General features: G+C 42.8%; 1 protein-coding gene across 1 annotated transcript; it reads left to right on the top strand.

Moving 5' to 3' along the window:
* The first annotated feature begins 4,916 nt into the window (after positions 1–4,916).
* LOC133907686 (respiratory burst oxidase homolog protein F-like) lies at positions 4,917–22,143 on the top strand. Its single transcript, XM_062349758.1, has 14 exons — positions 4,917–5,676; positions 18,465–18,579; positions 18,660–18,708; positions 18,797–18,907; positions 19,108–19,488; positions 19,580–19,966; positions 20,034–20,129; positions 20,231–20,346; positions 20,501–20,603; positions 20,689–20,856; positions 20,943–21,053; positions 21,165–21,293; positions 21,464–21,542; positions 21,875–22,143. Exons 1-14 carry the CDS (start codon positions 5,190–5,192, stop codon positions 21,982–21,984), a joined length of 2,442 nt encoding a protein of 813 aa, XP_062205742.1. The 5' UTR covers positions 4,917–5,189; the 3' UTR covers positions 21,985–22,143.
* Positions 22,144–22,774: the final 631 nt, after the last annotated feature.

Genomic DNA, 22,774 nt, shown 5'->3' with positions numbered 1-22,774 from the left:
TGTGAAAATCCTGAGCATGATGATGGAGTTGGGATTAAGGTGAATGAGCTCGATGCCGTAAAAGCTAAGCACATAGAGGTGAAAGCTAGAATGGGGAATCGGAAACCGCAACAGAAGAAATTGATGAGCACCATAGCTCAGGCTATGTCTGGGCTGGGGATCTCTTGACCATCCACTGGCATACCGGCGATCAGAGCATGCAAAGGGTTAATCTCATCATGCTCTAGCCAGGCCAACACCTCCTCGGTGACATCCAACACCACCCATTCCGGGACCATGGACTTGACGTTGTGCAGGTGGAGGTCTCTGGTTTCTCTACCTTATTGCACCCCATGATGCCAGAAAGGTGGGGGAAATGTTAGGGCTCTGGCCATGGTTTCAGGCACAAGACCCGAGATGAAAAAGGCAAGGGCTCAAGGAAGACGATGATGGAGGACAGAAGGGTCGCATGAGCCACCTTAGTTCCCTTTTACCCAAGGACGGAGAGATGCTTGACGGTCCTCTGACTAGCATGATAGTGGTTCCAATTACAACTTAGAGCCATGATTTTTTACGCTAGTGTCTCATTCCATTTAATGCTTGGAATGTCTTTCAATGCATGCGGGAGCTGTTGGAACAAAACCCTAGAAAAACCGGTGCACTACACCACTGGATGCCCACAGTTTTCAAACATCATCATGATCTTTTGTTAGGGATAGATCTTCACACGACTACGCAAAATTTCCATTGTGATGGTTCAAATTCCAAACCCAGCTAGCGAAGTGTATTTTCTCCCCATCCTTTCAAAAGGTTGGGATGATATTTCTCGGATGACTCAGAATTCCTACTCAGATGGAATACCTACCCTGGGGCTCACATGAGTACCACCAGGAGGAGTTCAAAATCCCGACTAAATAACCTAAGGACTCCCAGATACCTTGCTAGACGTTCAATCCTATCCGGGAACCCGATACCACTTGAAGAAATGGTCTATCAAAATGTTTCTCTTTACTGGACTAAGTTTTCGATCCATCGAAGCTTCATTCACATATTGATGAGAAGCTTGACGATGGGTTGTATAAAACTACCATATACGAGTATCTTACATGTATCCAGATCCCATAGGATTTCCTGTATTCTCTGAACATACAATTCGTGCCTGGGAAAGGAATTCTTTGACATATGAAAACTACCCGTAGGTACTAGGGTATCTAATAAACATGTAAGTTTATCTCTAAGGATAATATAATCCTACTCAGAAAGGAGTTCAAAAGCTACACGGCAACCCCCATATATATACGGAGCTAGGAGACCCTAAGGAGACAAAAGACAAGCCCATTGTACAAGCCTAAAAAACCTCAAGCACACCACAAGCCGTTGTACAAGTCTTATGTATTCATTGTCTACACCAACATCTCGCCAAGACTACACAAAAAGAACCCACGACTAGGTTTAGATCCCATCTAGGTTAGCCAAGCCCCCCACCTTTGTAGCTTATCTCGAAGATCAATACAAGGCTACAAGACGTAGGGCTATTATACTTCAGAAGGCCTAAATCTGTACAAATCTCTGTGTTTTGGTGTATGATTCGGCTACAGGGAGTATCATACATTGGTTTATTTTTCCAAGGTCTGTCCTCTGTCATCATCATGACAGAGGACCCCAACCAACTGTTTTGTTAGTTATTTCTTACTAATTGTTTACATATGTCACATCTAAATAGGGTGACATGGATTCCTGGAGGAAGCACCCCCATGGGAGTGCCACACTGGCATGAGTGTTAGTTGTGCAGGTGTCATAACCGAGCTCGGATGTCGATGTATTTATGTGGAGACTTTTGTAGGAGGTTTTTCATGTGTCCAGACCTTGATGACGATTTCATAACGTGTTCCTCTTTTTCACTTTGTTCGCACCTGCCAACTCTATATTGTGAACAACAATCCTAACGCCATGTTAATCATCAACAGCCTTGTCGCTTCAAGGAATGGATTGACATGGTGAAGCCGTCTTTCAATGGGGGATGGATCAAAGAGGCTGAAACCAAACGTGAGTACAAGATCAAGATGGAGCAAGCATGCCAGCCGCAGGAGGCACGTCATGAGCACCAATAGGAACATCAACAGCGAGAACTAGAATGCAAGAGATAGGATGAGTATCTTCAAAGGTAGGAAGAGGAACGCCGTCTCTGGGAGGACATTTTAAGGAGGCAAGAGGCTGAACTTTAGATGCATGAGTAACTACTTCAAAGGCGTCAATCTCTCCTACATCACTAGGAAGAAGCAGAGCGTGAAGCGGCACGTGAGAGAAGGGGGAAATATCCCCAGTCCATGCAGTAGAATCCATTTTCAATCCTCGGCATTGTAATATTACCGTGAACTTATGTTTAACTTTGTGAACAATATTACCGGCTTCTACTCTTCTTATCCGATTAATCCACTTTTCATCAGCTTTAAAGGCATCGCCTTCTCAAACATATACTTTTTAGACATAAGCTATTCAGGTGTAGACTTTTTTAGACATAGGCTTTTCAAACATAAGCTTTTCAGACGTAGCCTTTTCGGATAACATGACCGCTCCAGACAGAGGAATCAATTGGTTTTCCAACTATTTTCAGTGGACTTAGTCCATGAACCACCACGAATTTTGTGTATAAATAGGAATGTAGGAGACCACTTGTAGAAGGAAACCAATCACCTGAAGCTCTTTTACTCGTACAAAAATGACCTCTGATCCTCTCCCAAAGAAATATATCACAATTCATACTCCTAGTAGGGTGGAAATGCTGATGTGCTGGTGTGGAGACCTTTGTAGGCTAAAGAAGTCCAACGACTTCTCAGACACATGCAGAAGGAGGTTCTTCATGTGTCTGAACTACGAGTACGAGCCACCAGAGGGCAGCATCCCTAGTGGTTACCACCAGGTACAAACTTGTGGCCAAACTACATCAAAACTATCTGTCATTTACCACTGATCATTCTTATCTCCATTGGTAGTTTTTTGTCAGCTCTCTTTAAGTTTGTACAGTGGATAGATATTGAGCAGTCATCACCAGATGTGTTCCTCCTACACAACGAGCATCGAGCGTCATGGAGATGATTCCAACAAATGGAAGCAAATGAGAGGAGGGAGGCTGAGTGGAAACACATTCAGGAGGAGCAGCGGAAGCTAAGAGAGGAGTAGGCCCGTCGGAACGAGAAGGCTCGTGAGGCGGAGAGGAAGAGGAAGCCCGAGAGGGCATGTTGGGCGCATGAAGCAGGACTAGATGCTGCGAGGAAGAAAAAGTATCCCCGATGCATTCAGTAGAGTAGCGGTTGTAATCGGGTTGTTTACATGCCCCCAGGTATATTAGGTTAGAGGGGTACATGGGTTGGTTAGTACAAAGTGTATCGTACATGCCATCATATCTGTTGCTTGTGCAAATAAAATTGTCGTCTTCTGCTCTTCTTGTCCGATTATTCCACATATCAAATTATCTAAAAAACATTGTATTCTAAAAACACAAATTTCTAAAAAAAACAAAGAATTAAACTAGATGACGCAAAACCTACAATTGGAATATCTAAAACCCTAGCCCAGACACACAGGCTGTCGTCCAATGAAGGGCGACAACAACCTGTTGCCTGTTTGATGGGCGACACTAAGTTGTCACCTGTTCATTCCGCGACAGGACATATCGCCCTTCTAGTGGGCAACAAAAGCCTATTATTGCTACTTTTTTAAACGGGTGCCTATTTTTCTAAAATTTGAAAGTGGAAGTATAATAATAAAAAATTTCTAAAATTCCCTGCCCTTTGAACTCTGGCAAGACAAGATCATGCTGAAACCAGATTTCTCAAAAAGGTACCCACTACGAGCATATCCGGGTTTGAACCAGGTAGGGTGTCCTCCTCGACGGGAGGCTCTACCTACTGAGCTATCAATTGATCAATTGAGCTATACGTAAAACATTTTTTAGATAGTTAAATAATATAAATAAAATCCAAGAGCTATACATCAAGCCAGGGATGGCCCTAAGGTAGGGCAGAGGGGCGACCTCCCACCCCCACCCCCCAGTTAGGGGCCCCTAGCCTAGTCATAACCTGTAGACCAACGAAGTATACAACATTAAGTAGTTAACTACCTTAGCCAATACATTAAGTGATGTAGACTATGTGACTTGCTCTCTTAAGTTGCTTCCAAGCGTAGAGGCTATATCGACGATCCTGGTCATCCTGTTCAGTCGCTTCTATCTTGAAAAACGTAAATCAAAACCTTTGACGAAGATGATGGTTGAGGAAATTCTACTAGCTGAGAAGGATATCGAAGTTAATTACCTTTTAGTCATGGTTGTAATGCAAATACTTCACTGAATATAGAGTGATCAAAAGTATATCCGACCTAAGCACAGTAACCTTGAAATCCTTGAATGATACTCGTAATAATCGCTGATGAAAGTTGTCTTTGTAATGTATGTATGAATGCACTAAACATTAAATTTGTGTTTATGTTTAGTTGAGTGCCTCCGTTTTGGTTTTGCCTCTAGGCCTATGAGATGTCAGGACCAGCCTTGCATCAAGCATATCTTGAGCTACTCTCTCCGATCATAAATACTTGTCGTTTTGATTAAGAGCCTATCAAAATTTTAAAACTTTGACCATCAATAGTTTTCAGAATATTTAATTTAGAAATATAAAAATTATACATGTAGATTTAACTAATAAAAGATTTTCATAATATTATATTTTATTAGATACTATAACTATATTATTGAAAAAATAAAAAACAATAAGTATTTATGACGGGAGTACAATTGAAGCGTACGACATGAGGCATGCATGCGGGTGGAGTGACCCACCGAACTCTTTCACCAACCCGCGCGGGAAGAACCCTTGCTCATGCATTTGCATATCAACAACCACCAGCACCAGATGATGCCATGCCGTGATCCAATGATGAACTTGAACCAACCAAAAGCTCTCTTCTCACACTCGAGTCAATTCCTAACTCCACCGTCTCCTCTCACCGTTGCTTTCCAAATCAAGTAATCAACCACACCACCTCTGATCGATCACCAGTCCTGCTTGTACTCTTGCACAAATCTCCCCAACCCATCTGCATCCTGTACTCGATTAAGTCACCAAAAACTGTTCTCTTAAAAGTATTTTAAGTAGACACCAACAGTTGTTACAAGCCTCTGGCTCTCTGCGCATTGTAATCGGTGGTGAACCACAATGGCATCCTCTCAAGAACCCTACCTTTCCCCACAGAACCCTGCCATGCAGCCGAGCCCATCGTTGTCCGAGCATGGATTTCCGGTCACTCCAATCTGGTCGACAGGTAGTAGCCCAGTCATACAGTTTGTGTCCAACGTCGTCGTTGGCGGCGATGGTGACGCACTGTCGGCGTCTCTGAGCGCCTGCCCGTCGACGAGGTCGTCGAGCGGGAGCTCGTCGGAGGTAGAGATCGAGGTGCTCTTCCCGGGAGACGACTACTACTACGACGATGGCTGCACGTCGCCGGCGTTGCGCTCGCGCAGCTCGTCGCTTCGTGGCAGCATCGACGGCGAGCCGGATTTGGAGGCTGGGAGGTCGAGGCTGCTGCGCGCGTCGTCACTGAGGATGATGGAGTTCGTCGAGCGCGACAACAAGAGGGAGCTGAGGTGGAGTGCGATGGAGGAAGGGTATGGGCTCTCGTCGACGTCGCAGAGGAACAATGCTGGTCAGTTCTTTCTAGCTCCTGGAAGGATTAGCTGTTTTCTTTGCATCGTTTGCTTGTTTCAGTAGTTTCTTTCCTTTTCTTTTATGTAAGTATTTTCATATCTCAATATTTCCGTAGCGTCATTTATATAAAAGAATGAAGCAAGTCCTTAGTAACTTCTAAATAATTTTGACATCACATATTGAATGATTTTGTACTGTCAACTTTAAAAAATTGTCTATCGTTACATAAAAATATTGAGGTATGAAAATACTTCCGGTCATTATAGTCTTAATGATCTTCACCTAAAAAGGTTATAGTTTTAATGATGTAAAAATGAGCTGTAATTCCTTCGTTCTTTTTATTCCATGCAATTGGCTTTTTACGGCCTCCAATACAAAACTTCAACCGCAACATTTGATAAATTTATACAATATATTGATAAAAAATATACTTTGTAAATTGTCTTTGTTGGACAGAACAGCTTCTGATACACTGAATAAATAAGAGCAGACTGAGTTATAAAAATTAGTGGTCAAGGATGATTTTTCGGACCGTGTTAACACCCTAAGCAAAACTTTCTCTTGTTGCCGAAAATAATTAAATAGCGGGAGAATGACAAAATATGAATGGGGCTTATGGATTGGCCCGTAAAAACTGAGAACCAATATGTAGGGTGGCAAATTCTCTAGGTCATCTGTAGGGTAGTGATGGATTTAAAATTGTAGATAAAAGTCGTTCAACTTAATATAATTTAATATATCAAAATAATTAAATTTTAAATTTATCTTAAAGAAATTTACACATCTATATGGGTTTTAGACCGATGCAAATACTGAGGTGATCCACAGCCTACTGTGCCACCTAGCTCGATCTGCCAGTGCTGTAGGGTGTTAAAATAACTAAATTTCGTTTTGTATAGCTCCGGTGTTCGGTGCAAAAATCGAGTTCCTAGGTGCTGCCGGTGCACTGCATAAAAAAAATAGCATGGATCCAGAACTCGTAAAAAATGGAACAAATACTCGTCTTGTGCTCAAATACAAAGGGGCTTACGGATAGAGGTGGTCAAAATTGAGAACCGATCCTGGTGGCGAAATCTAAAATCTCCCGAGGAAGGAGTACCGAAGCAAAAATTTCAGGCTTGAAACAAGCTCAAACCCGACGCCCCCACTGCAGTGCGGCGCCGCTTGCAATCCCGATCCCCCGGGGTCATGGCGGCCTCTTCTTTCCCGCCACCCACTCCTACTCCTAATCCTCCTCCGGCCCGGCCTACCCCCACCGGCCACCACCTGGAAGAGATCGAGTTCTTTATGCAGGATTGCGGGTGCGCCTGGTTGTCACATGCTACTTACTATATGCTTGTAGTCCTGAATGTTTTAGCCTTTAGGATACAAGCATTTTCCCTTTAGGTTGCGTAAAAGGGATTAGTCGTTGAGTTGCTCCTAAGTTCGTGTTCTGTGCTGGTAGTCCGGGGGCTCGCACACCAAGTGTTCGCTGCTATGCTTCATAGGAAGGAAGCTGCGTAAAGTGCTGGTCGCTTGCTCTCCGTGCTTCCAAGCTAAGATACGGTTTTCTAAAACGAAAGAAAGGGATAAGGATGAAATTGATTTTGTAAGGCAGTTTCCAAGGAGGGTTAATCGAAGAGGATGTGAGGAACGGCATGCGATAAGTTGGCAGGGCAAGATGTTGGTGGGTTCAGGTGATCATCGGGAACACAAGGCAGAAAAGTTGACGATTTGGTTGCACAATGGAATGGGTATGGATGATGTGTACTGCAATTTCGAACAGGCAGTTTCTGTGAGCAATGTATTGCTCCTACAGTAGTCTTAACTAGCACACCTGTTTTAATCATACTTCAACTTTTCTAGACACTGTGAGTGTCGTGAATGAAACTTACAGATTATGGTTTTGTTGGTAATATTCCATTCTAAAATCAGTTTAGGATCGTGTCCTTTTAAAATGGTCACTTAAATTAATGTGCTTTTTAGATTCTATTTAGTGGCAGTGTATTACAAATTTTGTAACTTTTTTAAATAATTGTTTGCTCCACTTTTTCATGTGTCTTTTTGTCTTATATAGACATTCTTAAGCATCGTCTAGCAACCTTTCGTTTTATCTTAGCTTATTTGTTTTCTTTCGTTCAACAGGTGAACAGCTGAACTTGATAAAATTATTTGGTGAACATACCTATCTATGGCCTAACTGACAGGGCATATTAGGCTCAAGAGCATAACTTTTAGTACGAAAACTAAATCCTCAAAATACAAAACTAAGAGATAGAAAATATATATCAAACTTTTTATTGTGTTTTGCAGTGCTTGGTATTTACTGTACAAATCAAGAGCATCATGCATGGGGATCACCCATTTAAAAAACAGAAGAAAGCAAACTGTAGGAACGAGAATGGCGACTAGAAGGGGGCGAATAGACGTCTTAACAAATTTCTTTCGAAATAGATGGTCTTTTCCCTTTTCCTATTTCTCACCCAACGCACCTCAAAACACTCAAACGGAAGAAAAAAATTAGAGAGACAAAGCAAGAATACTACTTCCATAGCAACATAACTCCACAGATGGAATATGAACCATAGGTTCCATTCAGGACTATTCTATGTGTTTTTATGCACAAAAACTCGCAAGTTCCAAATAAACTAGATAAGATAGACACCGGGCAAGGTTTTCCTACAAGATGATAGTTTAGTGGCAAGGGGACTCAAGACCCGCTCAAATACATAAGTATGTGAGTGTTTAAGGCACTAGCATCAAGAAAAATAACCCTGTAAAGGTGAAATATTGCAGCTCAAAGAAAAATATCACCGGGCAAGAAACCTCTCCAAGTTGATGATCTAGAGACAAGGGTATTCAAGACTCATGAGCATACACTCGTATATGAGTTTTTATGTCTCTAACAACAAGAAGAATGATCTCACAAGGTGCTGAAATTTCAGCCCAAAAACCAAAACGAGAATCAAAACCGAAAATCGAAAAACTTGCCAACTTGCAAGAGAACCAATAGAGAAAAACTAGAAGAAGCGGAATTCAAGCATATGCAAAAGCATAAACTTAATTACTCAAAGAGATCAGCCCTATTTTAGGCGGATTACAAAAATTTATCTCTTAAAACATTCACATATTACAAAGGCTAAGTACTCATCCTTCTCTCCTCTAAAAACATAGCTCTAAAGCTCTCAAATGAGTAGCACAAGGGGGCTCAAGTGGCTAGTTCAAAGCTCTCTCTAGCCATACCTCTCTATTTATAGGTCTAGAAAACTTGATCCTTAAGTTTCCTAGTTTTTTCCAAAATACCCCTATCTTATAGTGCACTCCTACCTACCATCGAGGGTATTTTAGTCCATTTTCTTCTCCATTCATCGGACGGCCGTGGCGCCTTCACGACTTAGCTTCGCCTCGATGCAAGCTTCGCGATGGTGCCACATACTCCTCCAGTCCTCCCACGGTTTTGAGGCCAAACCGCGAAATCGCTTGCGCGCTTCTCAAAGCGTGACTCACCGCCTTGCTTACACCTTAAGCAAGCGCTTCGATGTTGACGCGTGTACTTTGTCATGCGATCCTGACTGCCGGCAAGTCTCTCCCGCTCCCAATCCCTCGGGTCGCCTTGTCACTTGCACCGGCATCCTCTTCGCTTGACTTTGTCAACACGCCATCTCCATCCGCCTTTAATGCTTTGCTTGACCTCCACGTGTTCAGCTAGGATCACCCTTGACTCCGCCCAGCCTCCTTGATCGTCTGGCACCAAGCACTCAACTTGGCCTCGATCATCCCGCCGTCGACCGCCAAGTTGCATCCATCACCTGCACAACATGAGACAAGCAAACACATATCTCCAACTCCAATTCCAATTAGTCCATAATCATTATGCTTAAATGAAATCTCAAATTAATTCAAATCACATCAAAGCTCATGCAAAACCGAAGATCATCAAACCAAATAAATGACAATATCAATCACTCATCATAAGAAAACCAAGGCATATTTCAACTTGGTTTCTCAATCTCCCCCTTGACGAGTGCATTGACAACCCGCAAAGTACAAAGATTTTGGTTTGAAGAAATTAAAACAAGATAAGCTCATCTAAGTGACCAAAAACTCGAGAAAGAGCAAAATATGTCACTTGGCATAAGAAAGGTTGCAAAAGCCCTAAGAGCGGTAAAGACGAGCCAAAAACCTCAAAAGAGCAAGAAAAACTCAAAAAACCAAAACACATCCCTTTGTTAAATATTTGAGCATAATATTTTTGGGCATATTTTCTCCCCCTTTGGCAATGCAAACATCAAGGATAACAGATTATGCAAAAGATGTGCAAATGAAATGCAAGCCTACAAAGCTTCACATACAGATCACAAAGCACTTGCAAGAACTAGATATGTCAAAGCACTATGAGAAGTAAACAATATAATTCAAAGGCATACAAAGTCTCGAAGTGAGTTCATGTCACAAGCACCGAGAGTGAAGCAAGTTTTGATCATGTTGTTCAATTATTCAAAAGATGTCACCACAAAAGCATCCACAGTTTCATGATCAGTGCAAATTTTAGAGAAACTAGTGTTATGTTAAGTTCAAACTAGGCAACCAAGTTCAACCCGACGGGCTATACAAACACCCACATATCAATTCAAGCCTTAGTTTGATAACATGAAAAAGAACATTCTTAGCACATTAAAAAGAACAAGTTAACTTTCTCATTGATCATTTAACTATCCTCAAGTGAGTTTTAAGCAACCATGGGTTCACTTCTTTGGCAAACCACATAAAGCCTTAAACCACCGTATTAGATTCAATTTTAGCTCAAAACTTGATCATTCATTTTATTAACTCAACATAGAATTTCAAGATGTGCAATTTTTCATAAAGCCAAAATAAGTTGTGCCTTTGAGACACAAAAGAGCACATGCTCTCCCAAGGATTAATCATGGGCTAAACATTTACATAGACAAAGGTCAAAGACCTCTAATCCGTTGAACTGAACAAAGCGGCCTAGCACAAGCTTTTTACAAGACTAGCCCTAATTTAAGCACTGGATAAGCTAAAGCAGATACTCAAGGGTGACAAGAGATCATGTTCGTATTTCAAGTTTATTCTTTAGAAAAGACAAGCTTGCTCAACAAATTTTATGCCATGTTTCAGTAAGAGACTAAGCTTGCACAAATTGTTATACATTCACTACACTTAGCACAAATTCACAACTAGTACCAGAAAGTGCAAAGAACATATAAGTGAAGCTTGCTAACATGATTATATTACAAAATGCTATGCAATCCAAATGCAATAAAAGTAAGATAGAGTATGTACAAAGGCAACTTCCCCTCACACAATACCATAGGGATGACACACACCAAGCTCTCCCCTCAGAAAGGCAAATCTTGTTGCATCTAGAGACTTGGTAAAGATATCGGCTAGCTGGTGTTAGGTATCTATGTAGCTCAACTCAATGTCTCCCTTCTCATTATGGTCTCTCAGAAAGTGGAATCTCACATCTATGTGTTTTGTTCTGGAGTGTTGAACTGGGTTATTGGCTAAGCTTATAGCACTGTTGTTGTCATACAAAAGTGGCACACTCTTGAAATCTAACCCAAAATCCCTCAAGGTAGCAACCATCCACAAAATCTGTGAGCAACAGCTAGCAGCAGCTACATATTCAGCTTCAGCAGTAGACTGCGCAACGCTAGACTACTTGCGAGAAGACCAACACACAAGAGAAGTACCCAAGAAATGACAAGTACCAGAGGTATTCTTCCTGTCAATTCTACAGCCAACAAAATCCGCATCCGAAAACCTCGAAGAGAAAGCGAAGAGGAAGCAGAAAACCAAAGCCCAAACTTGAGAGTATGCTTGAGATACCTCAGAATACGCTTCACCTCTTGGCGGTGAGACGTCCTCGGTGAAGCCTGGAAGCGAGCACACAAGCAGACGGCAAAATGGATGTCGGGTCTTGTCGCTGTCAAGTACAGAAGGGAGCCGATCATGCTCCTATACTCCCGCTGGTCCACCTCCTCACCATCTTCATCCGGATCAAGCACGGTCGAGGTAGCCATCGGTGATACCAATGTCTTTGCATCGCTCATGTCGAACTTCTTCAGCAAATCCTTGGTGTACTTCGTCTGATGGACGAATGTACCTTGCTTGCATTGCTTGATTTGCAGCCCAAGGAAGAAGTTGAGCTCGCCCATCATCGACATCTCGAATTCCCTGCTCATAGTTTCTGCAAACTTGGCCACAAGTGCATGAGAAGAGCCACAAAAAATGATATCATCCACATAAATCTGAACAAGTAAGAAATCATTGCCATACCTAAGAGTGAACAAAGTTTTATCAGCTAACCCCATCACATACCCATGCCCTAGCAAGAAAGACCTAAGCCTATCATACCAAGCCGTAGGTGCCTACTTAAGTCCATACAAAGCTTTCTGAAGCTTGTATACTCTATGTGGGTATTTGGGGTGCTTAAAGCCTGGGGGTTGCTTGACATAGACCTCTTCCTCTATGAAGCCATTTAGGAAAGTACTCTTGACATTCATTTGATACAACTTAAAACCTCGAGATGCCGCAAATGCAAGAAGGATTCTAATAGCTTCTAGTCTAGCTACTGGTGCAAAGGTTTCTCCAAAGTCTATCCCCTCTACCTGAGTGAAACCCTGAGCCACTAGTCTAGCCTTGTTTCTCACTATAGACCCATCCTCCCCTTGTTTGTTTTTGAAAACCCATTTGGTACCTATGGTGTGAACATTAGGGGGTGACTCTACAAGGACCCAAACTTGGTTTCTCTCAAAGTTTTCAAGCTCTTCATGCATGACATTGACTCAACTCGAATCAGATAAAGCATGTCTAACATCATGGGGCTCAAAAGAAGCAACGAATGCAGAATCAGTAAAATGAGCATGAGAAGCAGACTTGGACCTCGTTACCCTCTTCTCAAGATCTCCGATCATCATGTGTGGAGGGTGTCGCCGATGAATGTGTTGAGGGGCCTCACGCCTAGAGGTGAACTCCCCCTCAACCTGTGCGGGTGCAGGCTCGAGAGCAGCCAAAGTGAAAGTAGAGGTTGTAGGACCCTCTGCTGGAGTAGAAGAAGCAGGAGCAAGCCCTGAAATAGGTGTGGTCGAGGGAAGTAGTGGATCATCCTCGTCATCACCGAAAGCTGGAAGATCGCCATCTAGAAAGATGCTCTCGCTCATCTGTTGATCACCTGCATACTCAAAGGCAGAACTAGCACAGGGGGTTGATTCATCAAAAGTCACATCACAAGATTCCATGATGGTGTTAGTGTTAAGATTATAAACCCTGTACAAATGACCATGAAGAGAATACCCCAAAAAAAATACTATCGGAAGAATGCGACTCGAACTTGTCAAGATTGCCACGCTTTAGGATGAAGCAACGACAACCGAAAACTCTCAAATGTTAAACCTTCAGCTTCCTCCCAAAGCGCAACTCATAAGAAGTCAAATTTAAGATCGAGCGTAAGAAAATCCGATTAGAGATGTAGCACGCTGTGCTAATGGCCTCAGCCCGAAACTTTCTAGGAGTCCTATGCTCATCGAGCATCGTTCTAGCCATCTCCACCAAAGTCTTGTTCTTTCTCTCAACCACGCCATTCTACTGAGGAACGCGTGGGGCAAAAAATTGATGTTCAATGTCATGTTCAAGGCAGAAAGCATCAAAGAGATAGTTCTTGAACTCGGTGCCATTATCACTACGAATTGCTTTTAATACACCAGGAAGTTCTGTAAACAATCTTAAAGCTAAGCTCTGAAAGTGTGAAAACACTTCATCCTTGCTCACAAGAAAGAAGACCCAAGAGTAGCGAGAGAAATCATCAACAATAACAATAACATATCACTTTCCACCCGCCAAACGAACCCGAGAAGGACCAACAGTGTCCATATAGAGAAGTTCTCCCGGTCGTTCAGTCATCACCAGATTGACTGGTGGGTGAGGAGCGGCAACCATCTTGCCATGCCGACAAGAAGCACACACAAGGTTCTTCTCAAACTTGAGCTTGGGCAATCCTTGGATCAAGCCTAGAGCACTCAAACGAGTAAGCAAATCAAAGCTCATATGCCCTCTCCTATGCCACATCCAAAGCTTAGAAGAAGGTTGAGCAAGTAAACACTGAGAAGAACTAGAAGACTCAGAAAAATCAGCTCCAAAAACTCTCCCAACTCGAGAAATCTTGCAAATCAAAGCGCTAGAAGAATCAAGAACTCGAGAAGTATTGCATTTGAAATGCACTTCCAAGTCCTCATCTAGCAACTGAGATACAGAGAGAAGATTGTATCCCAGATGCTCCACCAAAGCCACATCTTTGAGAGTGAAACTCTCATTCACTCTTATCATACCTTTGGCTTTCACCCTTCCTTTCCGATCATCCCCGAATGTGATGTACTCGTGTTACTTCACGGGGGTGAGGCTAGAGAACCATGATGAATCTCCGGTCATGTGGCACGAACAACCAGAGTCGATGAGCCACTTGTTCTCCAGACCTCCGCCTGCCACCTACACATAAGAAGAATATAAAGGTGGATGGCTCAGTACTGGGGTTAGTCAAAAACCTCCTAGGAATCCAGTACTGGGTCATCCGCCCTAAAGCAGAAATAGTAGGTAACTCAACACCAATACGCTGGGGGCGAGTACCATGATAAGGAAATCGTGGTCCGCCAAAGCGCTGGGACTCAAAGCCTCTTACACGTGGACCAAAACTATATGAGTCATGGTAAAATCCACACCGCGCAACACCTTTAGGAAAAGACTGAAAAGCGCTAGGGAATCGTGAGTGAAAGCGAGGAAAAGATTCATGTACACCAACATAGGGGTGGTACATGTCCCGGGTGCTCCATTCCCACTCACGCCGCTCATCTCTCCTACGGCGAAAACAAAACTCAACCAAATAACCATCTCTCTAGCAGTAGGTGCAGTGGTAGCGTCTCTCGAGAACTCGATTGTTGGTCACTCGGGGCTCTCTTATAGGCTCTCTCATCTTAGGTTGTGGAGCTCTTTTGGGTTGTGGTGCGGGCTTCTTCTTTGTGGGTTGTGGAATTGGTTTTTGATGGGTTGTGGTGTGGTATTGATTTTGGACTTCTCAGCATCTAGGGTAGTAAGTGTGATGAACACAGTCTTACTCTCCCCATTGTAAGCCACTCTCTCAAAACCCAACCCAAGAGCTAAACCCGTCTTGTCAGCACACATCTTGGTCTTGGCTAAGATCAAATTTATTTTCCCTTTGCCCTCTGAACACTTCTCCACCAGAGAAAGGAGATACTCATTTTCAGTCATAAGCTTTTGAACTTGCCCTCTAACCCAGCTGAGTTTGTCTTGAAAGATAGTGCAAGTGGAACAATTCGGCTGCACATCCTTAGAACTCCCAGCACTCTCCAATCTAGACTCTAGCTCCTTCAGGCGCTTGTCTTTCAGATCAACATCCTTTGCAAACAAAGGGCAATTTATACAAGCACCTAAGAGAGTAGACCTAGACTCCTCCTCAAGGAGCTTCTTCTCGGCACTCTCAAGCCGACTGGCGACTTGAGCATGCACATTACGAAGCTCAGCAAGTTCAGTCATGACAATCAGGCAACTTTCACACTCCTCAACATCGGGCCTAGACCTAAGTAATGCAAGTTCAGCAGAGGCAGACTCATATTTAGGCCTAAGATCCTTCAACTCACGCACAACTTTCTTAAGTAACCTATCCTGACTAACGAGAGCATCATTCAAGGTATCTACTTAGATGGAAAGCTGATCGTAGGAAGGCAATACCTCAGAGGGATCCAGCTCGGGGTCGCTGTCATCATTGTGGTCGTCCGCCATGAAGCAGAGACTGGTGAAGTCCTTGGCCTTCTTCTTGTTCTTTGCTTGCGGTTCATCCTCCTCCGAGCTATCCTCCTCGCTAGAAGAAGTGTCGATATCGCTGAGAGCCGCCACAAACGCCCTAGAAGTCGCCTTAGCCGCTTTCTTAGCCATCTTGTCGCGGTTCTTCTTGAAGAAGGGCTTCTTGTTCTTCTTCTTGTGCTTGTTGTAGTCGTGGTCACCGTCCTTCCTCTTCTTGAGCTTGGGGCAGTCCGCCTTGAAGTGGGTAGTATCACCACACTCAAAGCAAGCACGAGAACCACCCCTCCTTTGGTCTCGGTAGTTGTTGTAGAAGCGGGTGAACTTCTTCACAATCAGCACAAGGTCCTCATCATCCAGCGCGTCCACCTGCTCCTCTGTAATAGAAACCAAGGAAGACAAAGCAAATCCACTCGATGAAGTGTTAGCACAAGAAAAGCCAGCTGCAGACTGATTACCACCACCAGATCCGGAAACCAACGCCATGTTCTGAGATAGGGGGTTTCTGAGACCGGTTTGAGCCGCCTTGGCTATCTCGGTGGACTTGAGCTTGTTGAAGAGCTCATCACAAGTCAACGTGTCGTAACTTGGAGACTCTTCAATGCTCGAGATCTTCACTTCCCATATGCTACGGTCAAGAGCATAGAGAAGCTTAATCGCTCTCTCGTGGTCAGAATAGGGCAAAATATCAGTTGATCGAAGATTGCTAACAATCCCATCAAAGCGAAAAAACATCGCATCCAAAGACTCTTCGGGACCTTGCACAAACATTTGGTATTCTTGATTGTATGTGCTTTGGCGTCTAGCCTTAATCTAATTAGTGCCTTCATGAAAGACACTCATAGTAGACCAGATCTCTCGGGCTGTACGGAGGTGCTGAATCCTGTCAAACTCATTCCAACTCAAGCTTGTGAACAAAATATTTCTGGCCTTATTGTTGGTCTCATACTGTTCGATTTAAACCTGAGTCGTGCGAGCAGCAGGGATCTCATAGTTGGAATCAACTATTTCCCATATTGCACTTCCTTGGCTTAGAAGATAAGCCTCCATACGCACCTTCCAGTACGAAAAATCACGGCCATCAAACAGGGGAATCTTTTCACTTCTCTCCATATCGGCTACGGATCACAAAGCCGGTTAAGGTCAACAAGTGATCAAACCGGTTCTCATACCAATTGTAGGAACGAGAATGACGACTAGAGGGGGGTGAATAGGCGCCTCAACAAATTTTTTTCGAAATAGATAGCCTTTTCCTATTTCTCACCCAACGCACCTCAAAACACTCAAGCGGAAGCAAAAGAATTAGAGAGACAAAGCAAGAAGACTACTTGCATGGCAACATGACTCCACAGATAGAATATGAATCATAGGTTCCATTCAGGACTATTTCATGTGTCTTTGTGTACAAAAACTTGCAACTTCCAAAGAAACTAGATAAGATGGACACCAGGCAAGGTTATCCTCCAAGATGATAGTCTAGTGGCAAGGGGACTCAAGACCCACTCAAATACATGAGTATGTGAGTGTTTAAGCTACTAGCATCAAGAAAAATAACCTTGCAAAGGTGAAATATTGCAGCTCAAAGAAAAAGATCACCGTGCAAGAAACCTCTCCAAGTTGATGATCTAGAGGCAAGGGTACTCAAGGCCCATGAGCATACACTCGTATATGAGTTTTTATGCCTCTAGAAATAAGAAGAATGATCTCACAAGATGCTGAAATTTCAGCCCAGAAACCGAAACGAGAATCAAAACCGAAAATCGAAAAAACTTGTAAACTTGCAAGGGAACCAATAGAGGAGAATTCAAGCATATGCAAAAACATAAATTTAATTACTCAAAGAGGTCAGCTCTATTTTAGGCGGATTACAAAGATTTATCTCTCAAAACTCTCACCTATTATAAATGCTAAGCACTCATCCTTCTCTCCTTAAAAATCTAGCTCTAAGGCTCTCAAATGAGTGGCACAAGGAGGCTCAAGTGGCTGGTTCAAAACTCTCTCTAGCTCTACCCCTCTATTTATAGGTCTAGGAAACTTGGCCATTAAGTTTCCTAGTTTTTCCCAAAAATACCCCTCTCTTATAGTACACTCCTACCTACCACCGAGGGCATTTTAGTCCATTGCTTCTCTATTCATCGGACGGCCGCGGCGCCTTCACGACTTAGCTTCGCCTCGACGCAAGCTTCGCGATGGTGCCACATACTCCTCCAGTCCTCCCACGGTTTTGAGGCCAAACCGGGAATCCGCCTGCATGCTTCTCAAAGCGTGACTCACCGCCTTGCTTATACCTTAAGCAAGCGCTTCGATGTCGACGCGTGTACTCCGTCATGCGATCCTGACCGCCGGCAAGTCTCTCCCACTCCCGATCCCTCCAGTCACCTTGTCATTTGCAAAGGCATCCCCTTCGCTTGACTTTGTCAACACGCCGTCTCCATCTACCTTCAATGCTTTGCTTGACCTCCACGTGTTTAGTTAAGGTCACCCTTGACTCCACCCAGCCTCCTTGATCGTCTGGCACCAAGCACTCCACTTGGCCCCGATCATCCCGCCGTCGACCGCCAAGTTGCATCCATCACCTGCACAACATGAGACAAGCAAACACATATTTCCAACTCCAATTCCAACCAGTCCATAATCATTATGCTCAAATGAAATCTCAAATCAATTCAAATCACATCAAAGCTCATGCAAAACTGAAGATCATCAAACCAAATAAATGACAATATCAATCACTCATCACAAGAAATCAAGGCACATTTCAATTTGGTTTCTCACAAACTTAAAAACATTTTTTTAATCAAGAACAGTGCATTTCACACTGCAAACAAGACCAATTTTTCAGACTTAAAAGTGACTACTATGATATTGAATTCTGTGCTACGGGGTGTTAAAAAAATAAAGAAAATAATATTCGATAGTTTAATCTCATTGTTTCATTGTTTTCTGCAAATCATTTATTTTCCTCTGTAGATGAGAATGAATCTACCAGTTCAACCAGAGAGCCTGTTCCAGTCAACATAAATGTCAATCCCAGTAGATCCATCAGTCGTTCTCCTAGTCATGGGATCAGAATAGCGTTGGACAGGTATTCTTGCAGAACCGCCATTCCCAACTCGTTGCAGTACACTGATCGTCCAAAAATATTTACACATTATGCCTTTGCAGCTGCGAGAGAAACTCAACTAGCAGAATCACAGAAAAGGATATTAAGCAGGTATGAGTCCATGACAATATGATACAGGATTTACTTGTCAGTGCTATGAGTTAAGCACAGCTTCCTTTACATGCTTGTAATTTCCTAGGCAATAATGTTCAGTGCCTCTTTGAACAAGCTGACCTTGAGCCAAGATGAGGCCACTCAATACACACACTTGATCCTAGAGGAGCTCCAGACAGGCCAAGGACTCATCAAGGTGATTTGCTAGTAACTAGTACTAAAAGTTCTTCAGAACTGCCAATGACGTATATGCCACTCCCAAGTTTCAAATTGTTGTCTTGTGAGGCTGACAATGTGGGTCTAGACCCACATGTCAGTAAAACTGTACTTGCACCTTGAAACTTTGCCTGGAGTATTGAAACTTGTCCCTCCTGATAATATAAACCCAATTTACAGCTGAATGGCACAAAGCAGCACCAGTCGAGGGATCTCCAACCAATTTGCTGGCCAACACCAATGCCAACCAAATACGGCACATGGATACTATCAGCAACCATTGCTTTCTTGCGTGCACACTGGAGGCGGATATGGATGGTTTTGTTATGGCTTGTGGCTTGTGCTGCACTCTTCACATGGAAGTTCATGCAATATCGTCAGCGGTTGGCATTTGAGGTCATGGGGTACTGCCTGTCGACTGCAAAGGGGGCTGCAGAAACTCTCAAGTTTAACATGGCCATTGTGCTCCTACCTGTGTGCCGTAACACAGTCACGTGGCTCAGGAGAAGCCATGTTATCAACTCGGTCATCCCATTTAATGACACAATTAACTTCCACAAGGTGCGATCTTTTATCAAATGTATTGTGCATTTGAATTGTCTCACTTGATTAGTATAAATGATCTGAGTGTAACGCTCATCTTCTAGTTCAGCTTGTTGCGGCAGGCATTGTGATTGGTATAGTTCTCCATGGAGGCATCCACTTGTCATGTGACTTCCCAAGGATTGTGAAGGCAGATAAGACCTTCTTTGGGCGCACAATTGCTGTTGACTTTGGGTACCACCAGCCATCGTACCTGGAGATAGTGGCATCAACCGAGGGTACAACTGGTATAGCCATGGTGATACTCATGTTGATTGCTTTCCTGCTTGCAAGTAGTCCTTCAAGAAGAAATCCAGTATCGCTGCCACCTCTAGTCAGACGGTTTTCTGGATTCAATGCTTTCTGGTACTCGCATCATGTGTTCATCGCTGTCTATGTGCTCCTCATCGTGCATTCCATGTTCCTCTTCCTAGCAAAGGATGTCGCTGAGAAGACGGTAATTCTCATTAAATAAAGTTCGTTCAGTATGTTCATGTTCTCTTATCCTCTCAAAATGTATCCAGACATGGATGTATGTTGCCTTTCCTGTGATGATCTACCTTGGAGAGTGGATGTTCAGGATGGTCAGATCTATGGTATTTGATGTCAAGATCCTCAATGTGTGTGATCATCTGCAACAAATGATCTTTTCAATGGAAATGCAAGCTGTTATGTCAACTTTCATCTATTAACTTGTTAAATTTGTTTTTTGTTTTTACAGGCAACAACTTACCCAGGGAAGGTACTTGCACTCAAGGTGACAAAGCCTCCAAGCTTTCGATATCGAAGTGGAATGTATGTATTCGTCCAATGTCCACAGGTTTCGAAGTTTGAATGGTGAGAAGGCCATCTTAATACTAGTTATGGGTCAATAACTGATGCTATGTCAATCTTAGCTGTGATTTTCCTGCTGTCACTTGAATGGATTTCAATTTTGAAGCATTTTAGTCGGTATTAGTAATTCTATATCTGTTTTGATAATTTGTCTCAGGCATCCATTTTCGCTTACTTCTGCACCAGATGATGATCACTTGAGCATCCACATAAGATCTCTTGGTGATTGGAGCTACCAAATTTATGACGTTTTCCAACAGGCAAAACAACATTTGTTCATCCAATCATGAAACAACAATTCTTCATCCACTTTAATATCATAAACAAATGTTTTGAGTTTTGTAGGCACTACTTTCCAGCAATTCTGACCTGCCAAAAATATCCATGGATGGCCCCTACGGTGCAGCTTCACAGGATCACTCGAAATATGAAAATATTTTGTTAATTGGGCTTGGAATAGGAGCAACACCTTTCATAAGTGTTCTCAAAGATATTGCAAATGGCCTAGATAAGGCAATGACGGCACTCTGCTCGTATATAATATGTCACGTTACTTCTACGTGTTGAAAGTTCATCATATTTATTTCAAATCATCTCAGGGAGATGACCAACTGAGGAAGGCATACTTTTATTGGGTCACAAGAGAGCAAGGATCCTTCGAGTGGTTCAGGGACATCATGAAAGAGGTTTCGGCTCTTGACGGCAAGCAGGTTATAATTTGATAAAAACTTTGAACCTGAAGTGCCTATATCTGCTTCATAAATAGCATACTGTGTCATGACAGTGCATATACACTTGTGGATCTCTTGATGTGGTTGTAGGGTGTGATAGAGATGTATAACTACCTGACCAGTGTTTATCAAGAAGGCGACAAGCGATCGGTGCTAATAAGCACGATTCAAGCTCTTCATTTTGCGCGCCATGGGATTGATATCATCTCGAAAACTCCGGTAAGCCTTCCTCCACTCTAAAACAACTAGACGTAATAGCAGAGCGCTTCACATTGCCCAGAGCTGGTAATGTCTTTATTTTTTGAATTATATGTTGCACTGTATTAGTGAGGGGCCATACGGTATGTGCAAAGTTGTAGACCACATGACCCGAATTCTTGAATTTTCAGGTCCGTACACAATTCTCGAGGCCTAACTGGCCTAGAGTGTTTTATGGTCTTGCAAAAAGGCATATCGGAGACAGGATAGGTAAGAGTTTTGTCCTGTTCATAGCTGAAAACTAAGCATGTTCCCACCCAAAGCACTATAAACAAGAGAACCATCTAGCACGGATAAAGGCAAAGGATGTACTGGGCTACTGGCAATACCTGTCAATTTATAATTCTAGATTAATCCGACAATGAAACAATGTGCAAAACTGATTTACCGCTGTGTCAAAGCTCTGAAAGAGTTGCAGAAATTCACTCCTACCATCAGAAATATTCTTATTCTGTACTGGGATAATCTAACATTAGAAGTTTACATTTTGAAGAAATATTTGTTCGTGCATTCTTCTTACTTTGAATTTAATGCAATGGCAGGGGTTTTCTACTGTGGTCCGGATGATTTGGGAAGGCAGTTGGAGAGGCTCTGCCACAACATGAACACGAGAACATTCACTAGATTTGTGTTCCACAAGGAGCATTTCTAATAATAGAAAACAATACACGATAAGATTACGTTTTATATCATTTTATTTTCTAAATGACTGCTAGGGCTAGAAGATCGGCTCGATTTGAACAAAAACAACTAACGTATGATTCCCAATCGATTGCCATTTTCATTTGTTGGACAATCGATTGTCACAACAGAGAGCAACTTCGCTTTTTTGATATGTTTATTGCTGGCTGTTGTGGATTTAATCTGTTTGTCTGTCTTCTGAAAACTATGTGAATGTAAGAATATATTTTTAGGTAAATGTGGTACTGGCAATGAGCGGTGACCAGTCATGAAGGCAGCGGAACGTCGTCTTTGAAAAAGGGGTGAATTGTTTTGCCTCCGTAACTTGATCCTGCTGCTCTAATGTGCTTTTACATGGCATAAAAAAGTGATATAAACTTGGGTTAACACGTTGGGCGAGTGAGGATAGCATTCTGAAGCTTCGTAGATTTTCTTTTTTTCGCATCCTCTCATTTGCATGCCATCTTTATGAGTTGAATGCCAAAGAAAATAAATTCCGGCATTCCAAAAATTGATTTTTTTTTTTTTTTTTGCGGCTCAAAAGAGTGGCCGATGATTGCCACTCAAATTGGTTAAATTGATCATTTTGGCTGGTAAGATGGATGTTTGCGCACTTTCACTCCAGTTACCCCTGGTTTTTGCATAAGTTGACCTCCGGTTGAGATAAAATGTATATAGAAGCATATGGTTACCTGCAACAACCCGCATCAACTGTCCAGTAGCCACGGTGATAATGAGCGGGTGAGGTACAACACAGGCAG

This window comes from Phragmites australis, chromosome 24 (assembly GCF_958298935.1).
Source record: "Phragmites australis chromosome 24, lpPhrAust1.1, whole genome shotgun sequence".
Lineage (NCBI taxonomy): Eukaryota > Viridiplantae > Streptophyta > Magnoliopsida > Poales > Poaceae > Phragmites > Phragmites australis.
Note: the sequence above shows the minus strand (reverse complement) of the source record. Positions and strands in the feature narration are given on the sequence as shown.